The sequence below is a fragment of the Trachypithecus francoisi genome, unplaced genomic scaffold, assembly GCF_009764315.1.
Source record: "Trachypithecus francoisi isolate TF-2019V2 unplaced genomic scaffold, Tfra_2.0 Lachesis_group0, whole genome shotgun sequence".
In the NCBI taxonomy this organism is placed as follows: domain Eukaryota; kingdom Metazoa; phylum Chordata; class Mammalia; order Primates; family Cercopithecidae; genus Trachypithecus; species Trachypithecus francoisi.
Window position 1 is genome coordinate 150,184,016 of NW_022681453.1, and position 22,601 is coordinate 150,206,616.

At 39.1% G+C, this 22,601-nt stretch overlaps 1 protein-coding gene across 1 annotated transcript in view; it reads left to right on the forward strand.

Moving 5' to 3' along the window:
* The window catches only part of SLC9A9 (solute carrier family 9 member A9), a 608,786-nt gene that overhangs the window by 48,841 nt on the left and 537,344 nt on the right, over positions 1-22,601 (forward strand). The window contains exons 3-4 of the mRNA XM_033212402.1: positions 3,900-3,977; positions 6,015-6,091. Coding sequence (XP_033068293.1) covers positions 3,900-3,977; positions 6,015-6,091 — 155 coding nt within the window. The remainder of the gene's footprint in view (positions 1-3,899; positions 3,978-6,014; positions 6,092-22,601) is intronic.

The window sequence follows — 22,601 nt, forward strand, 5'->3', positions numbered from 1 at the left end:
GTGCAGATCCTGAACTAACTTGTAAGACTTGTCCACTTTTTGGAGAGGTAAAATGGGGAAATCGTAAGGAGACTTTATAGGCTTTAAAAGGTCATGCTGTAACAGGCCAGTGATAACAGGCTTTACTCCTTTTAAAGCATGCTGTGGGATGGCACATTGGTGTTGAGCAGGGTAAGGGTGATTAGGTTTTAATGGGATGATAAAGGGTGCATAATTGATCACCAAGGAGGAAGTAGAGGTGTCCCATACCTGTGGATTAAGGTGAGGAGATACAAGCAGAGGATGCGAAGGAGGCTTTGAACTGGGGAAAAGGCAGCAATGAGGTGTGGCTGTAGTCCAGGAATAGTCAGGGAAGCAGATAATTTAGTTAAGATGTCTTGACCTAATAAGGGAGCTGGGCAGATGGGGATAACTAAAAAGGAGTGCTGGCCGGGCGCGGTGGCTCAAGCCTGTAATCCCAGCACTTTGGGAGGCCGAGACGGGTGGATCACGAGGTCAGGAGATCGAGACCATCCTGGCTAACACGGTGAAACCCCGTCTCTACTAAAAAATACAAAAAATTAGCCGGGCGAGATGGCGGGCGCCTGTAGTCCCAGCTACTCAGGAGGCTGAGGCAGGAGAATGGCGTAAACCCGGGAGGCGGAGCTTGCAGTGAGCCGAGATCGCGCCATTGCACTCCAGCCTGGGTGACAGAGCGAGACTCCGTCTCAATAAATAAATAAATAAATAAATAAATAAATAAATAAAAAGTGCTTAAAAGAGTATCGTCTAAGTTGGCACCAGAGTTGGGGAGTTTTAAGAGGTTTAGAAGCCTGGCCGTCAATACCCACAACAGTTATGGAGGCAAAGGAAACGGGCCCTTGAAAAGAAGGTAATGTGGAGTGGGTAGCCTCTGTATTGATTAAGAAGGGGACAAACTTACCCTCCAGTGTGAGAGTTACCCAAAGCTCAGCGTCCATGATGGTCTAGGGGGCTTCCGAGGTGATTGGGCAGCATCAATCTTCAGCCGCTGAGCCAAGAAGATCTGGGAAGGAGTCAGCCAGAGAGCCTTGGGCCAGAGTTCCAGGGGCTCTGGGAGTGGCTGCCGGTGAGCTGAACAGTCCAATTTCCAGTGGGGTCCCACACAGATGGGACACAGCTTAGGAGGAATCCTGGGCTGCCGGCATTCCTTGGCCCAGTAGCCAGATTTCTGGCACTTGCAGCAAGCTCATGGGAGAGGAGGTTCTGGAGGAACCTCTGGCAGCTGCAGTTAAGGCATTTGGAGTTCTTGTGTGCTGCAGATGTGGCTGGGGTTTGTCTCACAGTGGAGGTAAGGAATTGCAAACTCAGAAATACATTGCTACTTGGCTGCCTTTACTCTACTATTGTACACCTTGAAAGTGAGGTTAATTAAGTCCTGTTGTGGGGTTTCAGGGCTGGAATTTAATTTTTGGAGCTTTATTTAATGTTGGGAGAGGACTGGGTAATAAAATGCATATTGAGAATAAGACGGCCTTCTGGCCCCTGTAGGCCTAGGGCAGTAAAGTGTCTAAGGGTTGTTGCCAAACAGGCCATGGACTGGGCTGGGTTTTTATATTTGATGAAAAAGAGCCTAAATGCTAACTGATTTAGGAGAGGTCAGATAAAGAAAAAGGAGCATTAACCTTGACTATGCCTTTAACTCCAGTCACCTTTTTAAGAGGAAATTGCTGGGCAGGTGAGAGAAGGCTAGTGGCAGAACAAAACTGTAAGCCAGACCAGGTGTGAGGAGGGGAGGTGATAAAAGGATTATAGGGTGGAGAAGCGGAGGCTGAGGAAGAATTGGGACCTGGCTCCACCTGGCGAGGAGCAGCCTGGGGAGGAGGGAAGAGGTCAGATGGGTCTGTAGAAAAGGAATGTTGGAAAGACTCAGCAACACGTGGGGTTGGGACTGAGGGGACAGGCACGAGGGAAAGGAGCAAGAATTGGGATGAGTTGCATTGGGAACAGAGAGTAGGGAGGGACCGATGTGTAAAAGAATGCCTGGACGTCAGGCACCACAGACCGTTTGCCCTTGTAATTTTACAACAAGAATTATCTAGATCTTGTAGGATGGAAAAATTGAAAGTGCCATTTTCTGGCTGGTTGGAACCACTGTCGAGTTTGTACTGGGGTCAAGCGGTGTTGCAGAAGAAAATAAGATGCTTAGATTTTAGGTCAGGCAAGAGTTGAAGAGGTTTTAAGTTCTTGAGAACACAGGCTAAGGGAGAAGAAGGAGGAATGGAAGGTGGAGGGTTGCCTATAGTGAAAGAGGCAAGTTTAAAGAGAAGGGTAGAGACACGGAGAAGGGGGTGGGGAACAGCACTGGGCTGCTATGTGGGTGAGCAGCCAAAGCAGGTGTCCCCGCAATTGACTTGCCACCAAGGGAGTGTGAGTGAATGACCAAGGCAGGCATCCCTGCAGTGACTGGACACCAATGGAATGTGGGTGAATAATCAAGCAGGCATCCCCACAGTGATTAAACCCCAAGGGAAGACTGTCTTCCCAAGTCCGTGACCGGCACCAGAGTTTTGGGTCCATGCATAAAATGTGTCTCCTTTGTCTCTACCAGAAAAGGAAAGGAACTGAAATTAAGAGAAGGGAGAGATTGAAGTGTGGCGCCAAGATTGAAAGGAGAAAGAGGTTGAGGGATAGTGAGAGATGTTGGAGAAGAGAGTGAAGAAAGGCTGCTTACCCCATTTAAAATTGGTGAGATGTTCCTTGGGCTGGTTAGTCTGAGGACCAGAGGTCGCAGGTGGACCTTTCTCATAGAGCAAAGAGCAGGAGGACAGGGGATTGATCTCCCAAGGGAGGTCCCCCAATCTGAGTCACAGCACCAAATTTCACGTGTGTCCTTGTGAAGAGACCACCAAACAGGCTTTGTGTGAGCAACATGGCTGTTTATTTCACCTGGGTGCAGGCGGGCTGAGTCCGAGAAGAGAGTTAGCGAAGGGAGCTAGGGATGGGGCCGTTTTATAGGATTTGGGTAGGTAGTGGAAAATTTGTTCTCTGTCAAAGTTGTTCTCTGGCGGGTAGGGGCGGGGGACACAAGGTGCTCAGTCAGGGAGCTTTTGAGCCAGGATGAGCCAGGATAAGGAATTTCACAAGGTAATGTCATCAGTTAAGGCAGGAACAGGCCATTTTCACTTCTTTTGTGATTCTTCACTTGCGTCAGGCCATCTGGACATACACGTGCAGATCACAGGGGATATAATGGCTTAACTTGGGCCCAGAGGCCTGACAATTTCACTGTGCTTCATACCAAGTCATGCTTGCTTTGTGGCCAAGTTTATTTTAACATTTAAGTAAAACTCAATAAACAAATACTAGAAAAATCCATCTTCAAGTTCAAGTGTGTTCTTCCATGGAGTCTGGAAAATGTTTTAAATTTTGGAATGGGACAAAATAGGGAAAGCGAAGACCCAATTTCCAAAAATGTTTTATTTGGGGAAAACTTTAAATAAGTCCTTGTCAGAAGCCTATATATATATATGTACACACACATATATACACATATGTGTACACACACATATATACACATATATGTACATATATACACATATATGTATATATGTATGTAAATATAAATTAAAATATGAAAAATGGATAATCACAATAAGACATTTTTCCCAAAGAGATTTCACTGAGTTTTTGTTGTTGTTGTTGTTGTTGTTGTTAGCTATAGTGTGGAAGTATGTAGATTTTACATTTAGAAGCTACAGTTATACTATATTTATGAATTTCCAAATTTGTATTTTTTCCTACCTTTATCTCTGTCAAGTTAATAGTTAGTATGCCTCATACAGGCTTAGCAAAAGCAATTATAACTGGTTTTTGAAACATATTTTTTTAATGACCCAAAGGAGCATCATTCTAACTATCCTTTTTTTCCTTTCCGGCAGATGACATTTGATCCAGAAATCTTCTTCAATGTTTTACTGCCACCAATTATATTTCATGCAGGATATAGTCTAAAGAAGGTAAATATATAGTGATCATTTTCTTCTTTTATCATTAAGTAGAGAATTTTACCAGCACTAATGAGAAACTGTTATTTTTATGGGCTTCTCTAATTGCTCAGAGTATCATTATCTTAGATTTGTGATGCAGATTCAAACCTGACACGCTTAGAATTCTAGACTTCTTCTAAACCTACTCTGTTGAATATAGGCCATTAGCCACATGTAACTATTTAGCTCTTGAAATGCAACTCGTCTGAATCGAGATGTTCTTTAAGTGTAAAATACACACTGGATTTTAAAGACTTTTTATTTATTAAAAGTGTAGATATTTCCATAATGTTTTATATTGATTTCATGTAGAAATGTTAGTATTTTGGATAGATTGGATTAAACAAAACATTATCAAAACATATTTCGTCTTTTAAAAACATTTTAATGTAGCTACTAGAAAATAAAAAAATTTTTAAATATGTGGCTTGCATTATATTTCTATTGGACAGCATTATTCTGGATGATTGTAACCAAAGACTTTGGTTATTAATTAACATTGGGTTTATCCTTTCAAGTGAAAACTCAAGAATACTGTTGATGCTCATAGAGAGGAAAGTCCAGTTTTGCAGTTTCTATGCACTTGTCCAACAATATTTGGGCACAGCCTGACTATGCACATTTTGTACATTAGTAATTCTCATAATAGTTTAAGTACTGGCATCCCCTGAGCCACAGAGTGAGGCTCCAGCCTACATGGTTTTTGAGAGGCAGAGATGATGTAACTGCTCTTCTGCGGCTCAGTTCCCACTCTAGGAGATTCCTGGGGCTTTCCTCCCCTTGACCAGTCATTTTCAGCAACCAGGCAGCTTGTTCACTACAGACCTGATTTTCTTGTGTATACTCCAGGCTCCCTCTTGCTGTCAGGTCTGGCTCCTTAGATCCCACTCAAAAACTTGGCATGGAGTTTTCCCTAAACAAGCAGTTGAAAAAATGTAGAAGGCTGGATTTGTTCAGGTCACCCTTCCTCACTGCCAGTCCCAATACTAAGCATCATTTTGTGGCTCACTCGTTAAAATAAAGTGAATTGCTGTAAGTTGGGGGATTTGTTTTGTTTTGTTTTGTTTTGGAGACACGGTCTCCCTCTTTTGCCCAGACACAATTATAGCTCAAAGCAGCTTCGACCTCCTGTACTCAAATGATCTTCCTTCCTTCAGCCTCCCAAATTGCTGTAATTACAGGCATGAGCAGGCTGTTGTAGATTTTTAAAGTTTATTTTCATCACATTTGGAAGACATAAGAGAAGTCAGAGATCCAGTAAAATCAAAAGGCAACTTAAAACTCTTAGAATAGGCCGGGCGCGGTGGCTCAAGCCTGTAATCCCAGCACTTTGGGAGGCCGAGATGGGCGGATCACGAGGTCAGGAGATCAAGACCATCCTGGCTAACACGGTGAAACCCCGTCTCTACTAAAAATACAAAAAAAAACTAGCTGGGCGAGGTGGCGGGCGCCTGTAGTCCCAGCTACTCGGGAGGCTGAGGCAGGAGAATGGCGTAAACCCGGGAGGCGGAGCTTGCAGTGAGCTGAGATCTGGCCACTGCACTCTAGTCCGGGCGACAGAGCGAGACTCCGCCTCAAAAAAAAAACAAAAAAAACTCTTAGAATGGTTTTTGTTTGTTTGTTTGTTTTAATGCTAAAGGAGTTGCATTTACAATGAAACTTCATGAAAACTATCTTCCTTATTGCCCCAATTCCGGCATAGACATTGTACAGTTCCTTCCTTCCCTCTCAGGTCCAGCCAGTTCTGGGAATTGCCTCTCTCATCCCTACCTACTCATCTTCCAGTGGTTTTTTTTTTTTTCTGTTTCTTGCCTTTTCCCCCCAGTCCTTTGCAATGAAAATCAGTTAAGTCCCTATTAGCACAATAAGGCCAGGAATGAGGCTCCAAAACCAAAACTTGCCTAAACAGTGAGGGATCTGTGAGCTGCATACATTTATTTTATTTTCTATTGTACTAAGAGAAAATTCTGATGTACTCTATTAAGCATTTTTTTTTTTTCTCCCTAGAGACACTTTTTTCAAAACTTAGGATCTATTTTAACATATGCCTTCTTGGGAACTGCTATCTCCTGCATCGTCATAGGGTAAGTGACATTCGGAGCTCAAGTTGCAGGTGTCTGTGGGGTCTGTGATCTGTGTGAGGGATCTAACACTTCTGGGATTCTTGCTGGCTGGGAAAATTGTCTTTTTTTTTTTTTTTTTTTTTTTTTTTAGTATATCACATATTTGTACATTTTTTTCTGGCTTAATTCCGAGGCTTCTGACAAACGCAAGGCTTCAAATCAAAGCAAACTAGAAGATTGCTGGATTTTCTCTGTGAATTCTGGACTTCTGACTTAGGGAATGTGGCTCACTCACCTTGAGTTATGTGAAGTGCATTGCATTCTTCTTTTAGTTTGAATAATGCCAATATGTTCACTGCATTCTTTTTTGTTTTCTATTGAGGGATCTTACCTGTATTTGGCAGGATTGCAAAAGTAACTATATGCCAAGTGTTTTCTTTCTAAAAGAAAGTTTACAAGACAGCAGTCTGAAACAGATGTGTGCAAATATCAACAGAGTTGCTTAGTACTGGGATAGCTTTTCAGTTAATACCTTGTAGAATGTAGACTCTTTTTCATTATATTTTCTTGATTATGCTACTGAGCCCTAAGTCACACTTTATACACTCTGGCTTGCAGCTCATCATAAAGCAAAATGTGGTCCCAAATGGTGAAGGCAATCCAGCCTCTGATAATCCCATCCAATACATTAAAGCTCCACTGCAGAAAAAAAAATGTCCAGATTCGATGACTGTGATGATGCAGATGTCTTCAATTTTCTGATACAGTCAACTCTACCCTTGATTTTTACTGTCTACAGCTGTTATAACCCAACACAAGAAACTGATGCTAAAAATACACACGGTTCATGCCTCCACCCCTTCTCTTCTGGAGTTTCTAGTGTGTGTCCGTTGAAGACCAACCAGGTGTCAGGCGGTGTCTTTACTTGTGCCTGTAAGCAGAGGGATTTTGTGTTGAATGCACTGCTAAATTTCTGTTGAGTGGAGACTAGAACAAGTCAGGCTATGTTATATAAATATATTCACAATGGTTTAAGACAGTGAGAAAATTAAAGATTTTAGCACCTGAAAAGGGAGGTTTGCAAGTGTATAGATTAGGGAGCCCCATTAAGTCTGGACACAAGTGGTCTTTAAACTGTGAGTGACCTGAGAGACACAGGGTACTTGATCCTTCTTAAAGCATGTTCTAGGAAGGCTTTTCTGTTCTGTGAGTATGCAATAGCTAAATATTCACATTTCTAAACTTTTCAGGGGCCTAAGAGATCTATGTAACTACAGCCTCTCATTCGGAAGATGAGACATCTTGAATAGTTAGATAATTGGCTCAGTCTTACCATTTCTGAGAATCAGGGCGATGGTCAAGACAGAACTCAGAACTTCTGCTTCTGATCCAGCAGGTCTTCACTCTCTCTTCCTTTAGCAATTTCTCTTGAATTCCTATACATCCCTATACATTGTTTCTACACATTGAGAGAGGGATCTGAGACATGTGGACTCACAACAAATGTTCCTTGGTTAATAGTAAAGATTTATTTTAGTGGTTCTATAATATGGAGTCTTGAAATTTATAATGTATCCAAATTCTAAACTCTTGGACAATGCTGCCAAATTGTAGAATAGTACGTTTTTATTGTTACTTCATTTCTTTGGTACAACTGGTTTTAAGTATATTTAAGTGCATTTATTTATATTATATGCTTTCACTATCATGAAAAATCTAAATTCTTTCTTAGATCTTTCAATATCCTTTTTTTAAGAAAGCACCAATATATACTCTGTGTGTGTGTGTGTGTGTGTGTGTGTGTGTGGTATATAACTGCCTTTATCTAAAACATTTCAATTCAAGTGATCAAGTAATTTTCATTTACTGGGGTTGAGAACCTATTTTGATTTATTTTAAGACAAGATTTTAAATTGTTGGTTGTCCAACAACTTATAATGGAAAGTCATTTGAATAAAAGAGTAGTCCTAAGAAAAATTTTAGAACGGTGTTCTTAGTTCGAACTGGGTATAATCCGAGCAACAAAAATTTGTAGTTACTTTCTTATTGTGGGTCATTAAAGTACAGAAGGGAAAGATAGCTTAAACATTTTAGAATCTCATCTAGTGAAGTAAGGGAAGTCATTGAAATGTTTGAGCTTGAAGATGAAAAGTCAGATTCCTACTTTAGGAAGGTCATTTTGGTAGCTGTGTGAAGGAGAAATTTTAAAGTGGGTACCATTTAAGAGGTAATTTACATGGGCCAGGTTGGAAATGATAAGGACCTGGACTCAGTTAGTGGCAGAAAAGGTAAATGTGGAGTCATTAGCTTGGTGAAATCTTGGCAGAATATGGCATCACCCAGGGCAAGTACGTGAAGCGAGAAGGAAAGAGATCTAGGGAACACCACTATTTTGAAGAAAGAGAAGAGACACTCACAAGGCACCAAGGAGTATTGGACTCGAAAGAGAACCAACAGGGCATGTGTTCTGGAAGTCAAAGGAAGAGGAAAAGGGAAGGTCCACAGAACCTAACACAGGAGAGGTCAAATGGGATAGGAATTGTGGTACCACTGGATTTGACCCCTAGGAGGTAATGGGTGACTTTACACTTGTCTTATGGGCAAAAATGAGGGAAGAGTATTGGCAAGTCCAATTGTTTTGGGATCCATATAATCAGAAACAAGAATTTACTTTTATGCTGCCAGTCTTGATATATAATTTCAGAACTTCTGAAGAAAAGGGCACATGCTTAAATTCAGATCGAACTGACACTTTCATAACTTGGTAACTTCTATTATATGAGATACAATCAAACTGTAGAAAATGACTGGCTATATTTTTCTTATAAATAAATGGTGATAAGAACAACAACAGTTTATGGAGTGCTTGATACATATCATGCCCTTTTAAAAAGTACTTTGTATGGATTACCCATTTAATCCTCAAAATAATCCTATTAAGTAAGTAGATACTATTTATTACCTTCATTTAACAGATGAAACAACTGAGGTTTAAAAAGAGTAACACAGTGATAAATAATAGAGCTGGGATTAGTAACTAAATCATTTGGCTCCAGAGTCAAATTCTTAATGCCAAAACCTGCTTTACTTCTGTTTGTTGAATATCAGCACCAAAAAAATGAAATTGTATAAATTAATCAATATTCATTCATTAACATACCACATTTCTTCATTATCCCAGTAGGAGTTCTCATAGACATGGGAGATTTTTATTTGGGAAGTCCATCCAAAAAGAATTCACATTTTTAAGGGATGGCCTGAGTTTATGCAGATATATTCAGACTTGCATGAAATGGGCAGGGGGAGAGATTCAGAAGTTAGATCAAACTCTTTGAGAATGATTTCATAGAGGAAGTGGATCATGGGCAGACATTTAATGGAGAAGGATACAGAAGTCAGATTTTCCATGCCATTAAGTGCATTAGTTCTGGTGGGTGCCGGGAACACTGTGCAAGGTTCCAGGATGGAGAGTAGGTTTCATATAGCAGCGCCAGAGATTGTGGGACTGAAAATGCTAGAGTCAGCTGACAAAAGGCCATGAAGTTCGGCATCCAAAATGTATGAGAATGTGAAGGCCATGGAGAGAGACTGTGGAACATGAATAAAACTCAACTAGTGGGCTGTGATCTTCTGTAGCTAAGCAATACTGGTTTTAGCTGGACTCAGATACTTTACAGGAATGGAGATCATTGGGCTTATTTGCATGAACGAGGTCTTTAAGTTTTATTAATTTCATGTTATTTCAGAAATTAGATGTAAACCATTTTTCATATTGCATGGGAAAGTTTAACAATATTCTTTCTGGCAAAAAAGTCGAATAAACCTTTTTTTATTTCAATGATGGATTGCTCTGAAAGAATTCACCTACCTTTTCTAGTACCCTCTCCCACTTTATCACTTGAGAAGTAGTATCTTACATCCATCTCCTCCTAAAAAGAAAAGTCCATGTGTTTGAAATACTTTTGTATTCATGTCCTCCATCTTGGGGGACTATTATTTGATCTTTGACTCTGTGTCTCCACCCTATACACCTTGTCAATATATCACAATGACAACCTAGCTGAAGCTCACTGTCAGCACATACATTTTGTTCTAAGAACTCATTAGTACCTATGAAATGCTTCTTTTTAAGAGCAACAAAATTTATATTCTCTTAGTTTCTCTGTTAATGAGGAATTAATACAAATTCCACAGTTTCAAAAACTATTTGAAGAAAGGGACATTAATCTAAATGATCAGGAGTAGAAAATTAATTTTAAGAATACCTCATTTAAAAAATTTCTTTCAATGTGCCAGACACTGACTTACGCTTTTTACATGTATTATCTCATTTTATCTTATACTACCCCATGAGGTAAATACTGTTATTACCATCATTTTACATATGAAGATGCTGCAGTTGAGACTTGTCCAAGATTATACAGTAAGTGGTAGTAAATTCAGAGCCAGTCTGACTCTAGAACACATGCTCTTAGAATCTCCTTGTCCTTCTCCTCCTTCTAAAATGACATTTCATGTGTCCTGCAGTATTTCATGAAATGGGCAGTATATATCAGTAATTATATCTGTCTGACAAACCAAGACCTCAATAATTTCAGATTCTTACCTTTATCGTTATGGCTAGAAATTATGAAAAATCTAAATATTTCAGAATTGTCTGTGAATATAATTGCAAACAGGAAATCAAACCTGTGTTTTCTTACTGAAGGTGGTTGGAGGGATGGTATGAATCCATTTTACTTGCTTAATGTATTAGTCCATTCTCATGCTGCAGTGAAGAAATACCTGAGACTGGGTAATTTGTAAAGAAAAGAGGTTTAATTGACTCACAGTTCCACATGGCTGGGGAGGCCTCAGGAAACTTACAATCATGGCAGAAAGCACCTCTTCACAGGGCGGCAAGAGAGAGAATGAGAGAAAAGCAGGGAAGAGTCCCTTACAAAACCATTAGATCTCATGAGAACTCACTCACTATCATGAGAATAGCATGGGGTACCACCCCCATGATCTAATCACCTCCCACAAGGTCCCTCCCCCAACATATGGGGATTATAATTCAGATTACTATTCAACATGAGATTTTGGGTAGGGACACAGCCAAACCATATCAGCTAGAATGCTGGACTCGGTAACTCACTCAGGAAAACATGGATTTATAAATATTGAGGTTGTTTACATTATTCATATACACATTCTTGAGAAGTATTGATTTCTTATTGGGCTTCTTGAATATACACACCATAGGACTGTACCTGGCACCTCTCCCAATCTGTCCATGAGACATAGGAGTTAGGGGGCTGTGTGGATGCTCTCCCTCTGCCCTCTTGTGTACCATTGTGCCTGCTCAACTGGGGACCTTGAGACCTAAGTGCCCTTGGAACAGGTTCTGGAACCTGTTCTTAACTAGGATAGATATGGTGAGTCTCAGTAGCCTGGAAATGCTGACTTCTAAACCTGGATGACGGGACATGTTTACTGGTCTAGAACCCAAACCTGAAGATGTGTCCTTCATAGATGGACGCCAATCTGTACTTCAGTGCTTTCCTTAAGCTCTAACCCTGGAAAGAGAATGATTTAGAGCAGGGTTTCTAACCTAGGGAAGAGAGACCCTGAAATGGTACATAGAAGGATTTCAGGGAAGCAGAGAATTTTTCATGGGAGACAGTCTGCACTGATTCCACCATTTGATCAGATTCTCTAGGAAGCTACAATCCACAAAAGCACAGAACTAGTATGTTTTTCAAGAGCCTGAGCAAAGAGAAAGTCAGGACAGCGAGAATTTTACATATCTTTTTGTTTAGCTAGAACTAAAGGCTTCTTTAGGATGCACTCAGGGTGGCCATAAAGTATGGAGATAGGCATGCTATGATTTTGCCATGTACTGTGAGGTAATAACAATAAACTATTTATTATGTACCTATCTGTGTTTCCAGACTTGGTGGCCATCCTGTATATATAGCTAATAGTGGATGTGCTGAGTTTTAGGGTCAAGAAATAAATTTATTTTTTTAAATATGCCAAATTGCTTTCCAAAGTACTGGTATCAATTTTCCCTCTTAATTTTTGCCAATCTAGAAAGTATGAAATCACATTTTGTTATATCTTCTTTTGTATTTCCTTGATTGTTAATAAAGTTGTTTACATTTTTGCATGATACCTTTTCAAGCTTTTTGTCCATTTTTCTATTGAGTTTTTTGTCATCTTTTCATTAATTTGCCAGAGTTCTTTATATGTTCTTCATAACAATCTATACTGATTTATTTTGCAAATATTTTTTCTTAGTTTGTCTCTTATACTTCATACATGCTTATACATGCTTATACATGTATGAAGTATGCATCATCAGAGATGATGTCTTTTTTATTTTTGACGAAGTCTCACTCTGTCGTCCAGGCTGGAGTGCAATGGCGTGATCTCGGCTCACTGCAACCTCCATCTCCCAGGTTCAAGCAATTCTTCTGCCTCAGCTTCCCAAGTAGCTGGGACTTACAGGCATGCACCACCACACTCAGCTAATTTCGTACTTTTAGTAGACACAGGGTTTCATCATGTTGGCCAGGCTGGTCTCGAACTCCTGACCTCAGGTGATCCACCCACCTCGGCCTCCTAAAGTTCTGGGATTACAGGCATGAGCCACCGCGCCTGGTCCATACATGATGTCTTTTAGTGAACAGAAGTTCTTGATTTTAATGTAGTCAAATTTATAAATATTTTCCTGTGTGGTTGGAATTTTTGTATTTTGTTAATAAGTGCCCCCCTACCTCAAAGTCAGAAGATATTCTCTTCTAAAGTGTTTTAAAGTTGTGCCCTTTACAGTGAATTCATTTCCTGGAACTGATTTTTGTATACGACACAAAGTTAACATCCAATTAATTATTTTTCCTCCAATGGATAACTAATTACACTAATACCACTTATTGTCTAGACGTGCCTTTTCTCAGGATCTACAACACCTCTTCTATAATATATTGTGGTATCTGTTTCTAGACTTTTAATTGTATTTTATTGGTTTGTAATTATCCCTGCACCAATACCATACTTTCAATTATTTTAACTTCATAATAAGTCTGTATGTCTTGTAGGATCAGACAGAGAGGATCTTCTTCTTCAGGAGTACCTTGTCTGTTATTACTGTAGTTCTTTACTGTTTCATATAAATTTACTCCAATGTATATATTTATGAGTATATATATTTACATTTATAAATATATTCTTATATAATTCATATATATTTGTATACCTTATAACTCTATTTCTAAGTATTTTTCTTAGGGACCCACTTACATATGAGCACAAGGAGACATGTATAAGGATATTTGTAGCAACACTATTCGCAATAGCAAAAACTGGGAAACACTCAGATTCTATTAACAGAATAGGTAGATAAATTGACATAATATTACACAACAGTGAAAAACAGTGAAATAAAGTCATCTATGATGACATGGATACATTTTAAAAACAATGTAAAATAAACAAATCAAGTCCTGTAATATCACATATGATATGATATCTTTTCAAAATGTTCACAGATGACCAAGATTAAATCATTCTGTTTAAGCATGCAAGCATGTATGGAGTTGTGAAGGTATATATGCATGTATGTAGTAAGTAAGGGAATTAAAACAAAATTCAGAAGTATGATTATTTCCGGGGGAGAGGCAAAAGAATGGAATGAAAAGAAACAAATAAAGGTAAGTGATTGGTAATGTTCTGGCTTGTGGGTTGGGGTGTGTTTCTAGGTATTCAAAATATTATTACAACTTATAGCTGTATATCTTCTATATATTCTCTTGCATGTATCCATTATATTAAAAAGAAAATAAGAGAGACAATGAGTGAAAGGAGCTATTTAGTAGATTTATAAAACTCTGATTATGTTGCTTACTTCCATTTCTGGGAAACTCTGATTCTTCTGTTGTTTTTGTCTGTGTGTTTTAATAAGAACAACTCGGGTTGGCAGGCAGAAGCAGAGAGGAAAAAGTGTCAAGAGTGATGTTGCCAGTATTCCTGGTCAGTTCTAATCAGCTGCAGAGCTGCTGTATTTTCATTCTCTTTTCCTAGCTGTCTTCATCTTCTTCTTGTTTCTCCCCTCTCCCTTCCCTTCTCTCTGAACCATGTCTTCTTCACTGCCCCTGGAGCCTACGTCTGGGCTGCTGCTCTCTGTGATTCCGTTTTCAGCCAGCTGCAAAACAGCGGAGCTTAGGGAGGCTGTGTTGACTTAGGCTGGAAGGCCCCATGCTTCCTCTGTGCATTCATTTACTCTCTGGATTCTGAATGGGCACAGTAATAGCTGCCACTGGTGTCAAAGGGAAAAATAAATATACTGCTGCCCTGACAGAGCCAAATAAGACAAAATAATCTCTAATCTGTCAAATACAACCCAAGCTGCATAGCAGCGTGGTTTCTCATACGCATATCACAGCATGCGTGGGCTGCATTTCTGGCAGCAGAGAGGAGAGTGAAGTTTTCGGAAAAAGAAACAAAAGGTAGAATGGAGAGGACTGTGGAGATCATCAGAGATATAGTTTAGAGGTGAAAGAGGTGAAGCCGTCAGAGCTGTGTGAGCCCGTGCATCATTCACTAATCCAGCCGCCTATCACAACCTTGGAGATGTTGCAATAAGAATAACAGTACAGGGGAGAGAAAAATGAAGCAAGTCCTGAGGGAATAAAAAAGGGGAACAAATACTAACTCCAAATTAGGAAATGTTGAAAAATGATATGTAAGATTGTTGTGGTAAAAAAGAAAAATGCCTAATAACATAAGAAAAATGTGTAAGAATAATTGAAGAAGACTCTATTCTGAAGTAGAATTTATCTGAGAAGTCTTATTATTAAACAACCTATCCTAAGGATTCTTCCAAATATGAGATTCCTTTTAAATGAAATATTCAAGTCTTGGAATTACTCAGCTCACCTTTATTCTTCAATATCATCAGACATAGTCATTTTCTTTTCTTGATTTGACCAAAATCTGATGGACTTTGTTCCAACCAAGTTACAGTAAATGTGACTCTGCTTCTACACACACATGATCACACACATCAATTCCATTCAGATAAAAGGTAAAAACAAAATTAGGGGAGTATATCAGTTATCTATTTCTATGTCACAACTACCCCCAAAACTTAATGGGCTTAAGACAATTGTTTTATTAGCTCACAATTCTGTGGCTCAATAATTTAGGTTGGGCTCAGCTGGGCAGTTCTGTGGTTCTCATTTGAGGTCACCCATGTGACCACAGTCATCCAGTTCCTTGACTGGGATGGATGGTCTAAGATGGGCCCACTCACCTATCTGGTGATTGGTTCTGACTGTTGGCTGATTGTTCTGGGGGGCACAGGTGGGATTGTTCATCTTTAATCCATGTAGCTTCTCATTCCCCAGTGGCTTCTTCATATGGTGCTCACAAGTCAGCATTCCAAGAGAGTGGGGACGGAAATGCAAGGCCTCTTGAGGTCCAGTCTCAGAAGCCAGACAACATTGCTCTCACTACCTTGTATTGGTCAAGTTATCACAATGGCAGCTGAGGTTCAATACATCGGGAAATAGGCGTCACCTCTTGCTGGGAAGTGTAATAATGTCACATTGCAAAAGGGTAGGCATACAGGGAGGGGAAGGATGATCGTAGCTGTCTTAATTCAGGCTGCTATGACAATCTACCATAGACTGGTGTCTTACAAACAATAGATATTTATTTCTCACAGCTCTGGAGTCTAGAAGCCTTAGATCAGGGTGCTGGTATGGTAAGGTTCTGGTGAGGGGCCTTTTCACAATTGCAGATGAACAACTTCTGGCGTATCTTCGCATGGTGGAAAGAAGATGACAGAGTTCTCTGGCATCCTTTTTATAAGGGCAATAATCTCATTCATGAGGGCTTATAACCTAATTACTTCCCAAAGGCCCTACCTCCTAATAAAATCAGCTTGGGTGTTAGGATTTCAGTATAATAATTTTGGGGTGACACAAGCATTTATTCCATCAGAGTTGCCATCTTTGCAAATAATCTACCATAAGAAGGGACTATAAAATATCTTCAGAGATACCAAGGTAAGAGATTGCATGATTCACGCCTGTAATCCCAGCACTTCGTGAGGCTGAGGCAGGTGGATCACTTGAGCCCAGGAGTTAGAGATCAGCCAGGGCAACATGGTAAAACCTTCCTTCTTTAAAAAAAAAAAAAAAAAAAATTAAAAATTTGTAAGAAAAAAAAGAAAATAGGACTTGAAACCTGATGTGGAACCTATGGCTACAAAAATGAAACATGCCAGAGTATCAAGTCGACCATAAAAGGGCTAATTCACTGGCCTCTTCCATTAGACATCCTGACATTCCAGAACGAGTATACAGTGAATTCCTCCCCTTTTGACTTAAGTGGTATATTTAGCACTATTTTATAATGTTCTTTGTTTGAGTATAAAATTTGTGTGAGAAAACACATAAACCTAAAAGAAAGGGAGATAGAGAGCATGACTCACTAAGTTTTTATGGTACCAAAGCAATGGGTATTCACGGAAACTTGACCTCAGATCAGCTGGAATGGGGAATTATGGGAAGGTTTTATTTAAGTTGATCACTTCAGTTGATCTTTTTACCACCAGTGATGCAGAGAATGTGGAGGTGTGGCCATATTAGCTGTAATTGCAGCAACATCACTGCTGAGGGAATCTCTTCCGTGGCTGCATTTTTCTTATCAATGGCAATTGTGTGAACTCTGGTTTGCATCTATGTGTGTCTGGCTGGTGCTGGTGCTTTGGGAAAGGATGGAGCTTTGGGGATGGTGAAAGCTTAGTATTGGCATCTTATTTACTTTTCTTAAACAGTTGAAGAGAGGTAAGTTTAAGGAGCTATGCCACATGGCCTTTATTACACCTTTCCTGGGCCTTAGAGAGTAACTTAAAAATGAAAATTCATGAATCTTTCAGCAAACTATAAACTACAATATTACCCAAACTGTCAAACATAATCGTTTGCTCCCCTCTATTCTCTTTTCCTTTCCACCTCCAGAGGTAAATCTTATTCTGAATTTTGTTACTTTTTTTTTGATGTGGTTTAGAGCTTTATGAATATAGTGTTATATTCTGTGTTGCTAAGCCATTTTCATTTTTCTCCACTTACAATTTTTATAAGATTCATCCATGTTATAGTTTTAGCTATAGTTCATCCACTTCAGGTTGATAATATAAAAATTTGTGAATATTCCATACTTTACCTCTTGTCCTATTGATCAAGTGATAAGTCAATAAGTGCTGTGCCAGGGTAGGACTGCGAGACCACACTTAGGGTCTGGGGAAATGACTCCTCATCTGAGACCTTATGTTTATTTCAAAAAGAGAGAACCAGGCAAAGATACAGGAGAAGGTATCCAGGCAGAGGGAAGGCATGTGGAAGGGCAGCAGCAAGGTAGAACCTCAGTGTTGCCTGTTGTTCAAGGAGGCCAGAGTATGGGTAGGAGGGAGTAAGAGATAAAGATGGAGTGGAGGGCGGTGACAGCTCAGTACTTAAGACCTGTGTTCTGCAGTTTCGACTTTCAAAAGCACGTATCTTCTGTTTAGCATCCTATAGCCTGCATCCTACTCTGTAGGTTGTAGGATGCTAAACAGAGGATACACAGTTTTAACAGTTGTTCTGACCAGACAATGAAAATGGATATAAGGTAGCCAAGGCAGGAAGGAATATAACAGTTAGGAGGTTATGAAAGTTTAAACCTGGGTGCTACTTGGTTGGATCTGAGAGCTGTTTGAATGATGGAACTGACAGAATGTGGCTTTGGATCAGATTTAGAGCAATTAAAGCCATCATGGGCAACTATCAAATTTCTGGCTTCAGCCATAAGTTCATTCTGGCTTTGATTGTCAAATATATCACAATTTGGGCCTCACGTACTATTTCTTTCCATCCTTTTGTATGTTCCCTACTAGGTTTAGCCTCTTAGTTATCATTTCTTTGCTTTTAATCAATAACTTTTGTCAAATGAATCGATGAATTCATAAAAAGATTTGTAAAATGCATATCCTTTCACTGACAAAGAGATAGTAGAAATAACAAAAGTGACAACAAGAGCTAGCTCTTTAGGTGCATTTTTTTGGTGTGCTTGGCCTTAAACTGACCATTCAGCATTCATTACCTCACTTAATCTTCACAATAAACAGGAGAGATAGGTAATTCTTATTGTGCCCTTTTTGTGAGTGAGAAAGCTGAGGCTCAAACTGCTTAGGCAACTTTTCCAAAGTGTGACTGACTCCAGAGCTTGTAAGCTAAACTTACTCTTGCAATTTAAATTGCACCCTCGGACCAACAGCATCAGTGGCACCAGGAGCCTGTTAGAAATGCAGTTTCAAGCCTCACCCCAGAGCTCCTGAATCTTTATCTGCATATTAGCAAGAGCCTTAGGTAATTCCTAGGCACACTAAAATTTGCTATCCTGCACTCCCAACCTAGTAGAGAGATTTAATACCTTACTTGGGATTTAGTACAGACAGACTATAGGAATGAAGATAATTTTAACCAGCATTTAATCCATATTATCCAGGCATCAATGAAACTAAACCAAATCAATTAATTGTATAATTCATATCCACAAGATTTATATGGCTGTGTCTGTGTACATATCTGGGTCAAATGTTGTATGTGAATCATATAGAAGATAATTGGTAGAATACTGTTAGGTACTTAGAACCATCACAGTGAGAAATGTCCAGTGTTCTGGTCTAAGGATTTTAGCGCTTCCAGCATGGTAGGTGTTCAGCCTGATTTAGCAATTATACTCTAATGTCATTAAAATGAAATAGCCTCGGCCGGGCGCGGTGGCTCAAGCCTGTAATCCCAGCACTTTGGGAGGCCGAGACGGGCGGATCACAAGGTCAGGAGATCGAGACCATCCTGGCTAACACGGTGAAACCCCGTCTCTACTAAAAACTACAAAAAAATAGCCAGGCTAGGTGGCGGCGCCTGTAGTCCCAGCTACCCGGGAGGCTGAGGCAGGAGAATGGTGTGAACCCGGGAGGCGGAGCTTGCAGTGAGCTGAGATCCAGCCACAGCACTCCAGCCTGGGTGACAGAGCGAGACTCCGTCTCAAAAAAAAATGAAATGGTGTCAATAAAAAGGAATAGAAGTCAATCTTAACTACAGCTCTGCGATGCTTTATTGCTCTATTTCACCCATACTTACTAATTCCCACTGCATGAGAGGTAGCTGTAAAGAAAGTTTCCAAAAGGCAAGCTACATTATCAACAGAATCATGAACATGAATGATGACATCATTGCCTTAGCATTGATGAATGATTGTAATCTTGAAGGTCATTGCTGCTAGATTATATAGGTTCCTACAATCTTTATTTTCATCTAATTCTTGACTGTTTGCCCTGGGGTTACATGTGTTTCCTCTAAAAATGTAAGCATGATTTCAACACCTATATCAATTTGTTCTCATTTTCCTGGATTTTTCTTGGAACCTCTGTTACAGTGATTTGTGAAGTAGCTTACTCAATCTTTTCTTCAGCTTGTCATGGATGCTATATTACCTCCTCAAATAAGTTCTGCAACATATGAGAAATATTGACTACAATGGTAACAATTGCCTGCATTTATTGAGCATTTACTTTGTGCCAGCCACTACTGTGCCCTTTATATGCATTGAATTCATTTACTCCCCTAACTCCTCATTTGAAGATTTTTCTCATCAAGAGAATAGGTATTTATTTCTATAATAAAAACTTCCCCAATTTACTTTTATTGAAACAATTTCCCAATTTTTCATTAGAATATTAAAGAGGTTAGCAAGGTATTTTATAGGTATTTTTATTACTAGAATAGACTCTTGCAGAATATTTTGTTAATTTACATTAAAAACAGCATTCTTAAGCAAGAGTGTCCACATAAAATATACAATGCAAATAGTGAACCCTAATGTAAACTATGGCCTTTAATTAGTAATAATGTACCAATATTGGCTTATAAATTGTAACACATGTACCACACTAATTAATGCAAGATGTTAATAATAAAGGAAATGGGGTGAGAGAGTATATGGGGACATGTTTTCAATACTTTCTTCTTAATTTCATACATAGGGATGTATTTTGAGTACTTTCTGCTTAATTTTTCTGTAAGCCTAAAACAACTAAAAAATATAAAGTATGTTAATTTAAAAAAGAATATATTATAAATTTTGTACACAATGTCTTTCTTTGACAGCAAATAGCATATACCAGATATTTCCTATGACCCTATTGCTCCAACACTGGATGAAAATGGAAGATTCTCAGCCCCTCTGTGAATCTAGGACTCTGTCCACTTGGCCAGTTTTCATGGCAGCACCTTGGTTAACTAGTCATCCCCAATACTGTAGAAGGCAGACACTAGACAGCCATTGAGAAACTTACCGTCTGATTAGCATCATATGGTGGCTCCCTTTCAAATCCCTTAGAATATGTGTTATGAAGACAATGCTTTCTTAACTGCACATGTTTAACCTTATATCTTCCATTTTGCAGAATGGATATTAGCCCTCTTGAGGTTTGTTTTTCCTCTTTTGGTGTCCAAACTACACTATAAACACAGCTATGATTGGATAAAAACTTTTCATGAGTGATCCTTTTGTATCATCAAATCCCCAATTGACTGTAATTCATAATTCTATTTCTGAAGCTAATTTTCTCCATCATTATGATCATAATATCTTCATTATATTTTTTGGTTGCATGTAATGTGCCAGTGTCTTCTTCCCTCCAAATACTAACAATTATGTCATCACCTGTTACTAATTGGTTCTATCTGGTCTTACATGCTGTTCGTTTCAGGTTTGCTTATGTGTCTGGTTTCTCCTATTGATTTTTTATAATTTGGCATTCCTTCACTAGGCTCTTCTCTATCCAGGCAAATCTATGTCTTCCAACATATGTAGATAAATTGCTTACATGATTGTGAAGGTGTTACTCTTAATTTGCAGCAAAAAGATATCTATTCTAGGTTACAAATTTAAGGCCTCCACAGAAATCAATAACCTGATTATTTTACAGGTTATCCACTGAGCACCACAGGGCTAAATACAATTACAGCCTTATCCCAGCACAGAGAAATAGAGAGTGTAGAAAAGGTCAATATTACCTCTAAGAGTACAAAGTAAATGGAGATTCATTTGCAAGAATGTAAGTGTTTATTGTGGTTAGCACATGCTTTAGGAAATAATTTCACTTCAAGACCTTACTGCATACATGGGAAGTCTACTCTAATGTTAGAAATATGGGCAAAATATATCTTTGCCCTCTTCACAATGTGTTCTCACATAGCTCACCATATTTACATTTTACAACTATGTGAGATAGGCAGGGGCAGGAATTATCATACTTTATGCATTTTAAAACTGAGCATTAGGCCGAGTGTGGTGGCTCACACTTGTAATCCCAGCACTTTGGGAGGCCGAAGCGGACGGATCACCTGAGGTCAAGAGTTTGAGAGCAGCCAACATGGTGAAACCCTGACTCTACTAAAAATACCAAAATATAAAAATTGGCCAGGCATGGTGGTGCATGCCTGTAATCCCAGCTACTCCAGAGGCTGAGGCAGGAGGATTGCTTGAACCCAGGAGGAGGAGATTGCAGTGAGCCGAGATCGTGCCACTTCACACCAGCCTGGGCAACAGGGTGAAACTCCATCTCAAAAAACAAAACAAAACAAAACAAACTGAGAATTAAAGAAGTTAAATTACTTTTTCAAATACTATTAGTTAATGTTTGTCAAATGGAAAAGAATATCATTTATTCTAATTCTTATATCTCTATAAATGCTTTTCATACTAGGTTAAGAGGCCTACCCTCCCTTGAAGCTGACTGTCCTATTAATCACTCAAAACAACAGTAAAGTTTGAGACGTATGATAGATGTGATAAATAATAACAGTATAATATATGAATATTTAAACATAGATTATTTCAATTGCCCATTAATGCATCTGGGATAGAAAGCTTCCCTATAAGACATCCTGAGGAAGATCCAGAAATTATTATAAATCCAGTGAAATTGTTTAGGACACTAGAGGTATAACTTCATGTCATTGAAAGAATCTAACATTGGTAATAGCACTCTGTTCACAGAAGTTTGGAGAATTGAATGTGGGTAATCTCTGGAGAAAATTACATACACAGAGCATGCAAGTCAACCAGCATTAACTCACTCAATTGCAGCCCAAATTATACTCCTCAGGAGCTGGGTCTCTGATCTTTTCTTAGACTCACTGATCTATTACTTCCATTGATGTGCAGTTTAGCTTGGTTACTTCCAGTGAATAACCTTTTGTAAGGAAATTGGTTTTCCTGTTGGAAGAAAAGGTACATAAATCTCCCCAAAGGTTTATCTCTTTTTCCTTCTAAATTTAACTAGTTTTCCATATATCTGATTAGGAAAATACAGCTACTTATAAAGATATTTTCTTACATGGTTTCCAGATGACTTCTAACCCTCCTTTTTTTTCTTCCTCCTTGCCTTCTAGTTGTATGAGATTACAAGAGATGTACTTAGGCATTGATACAC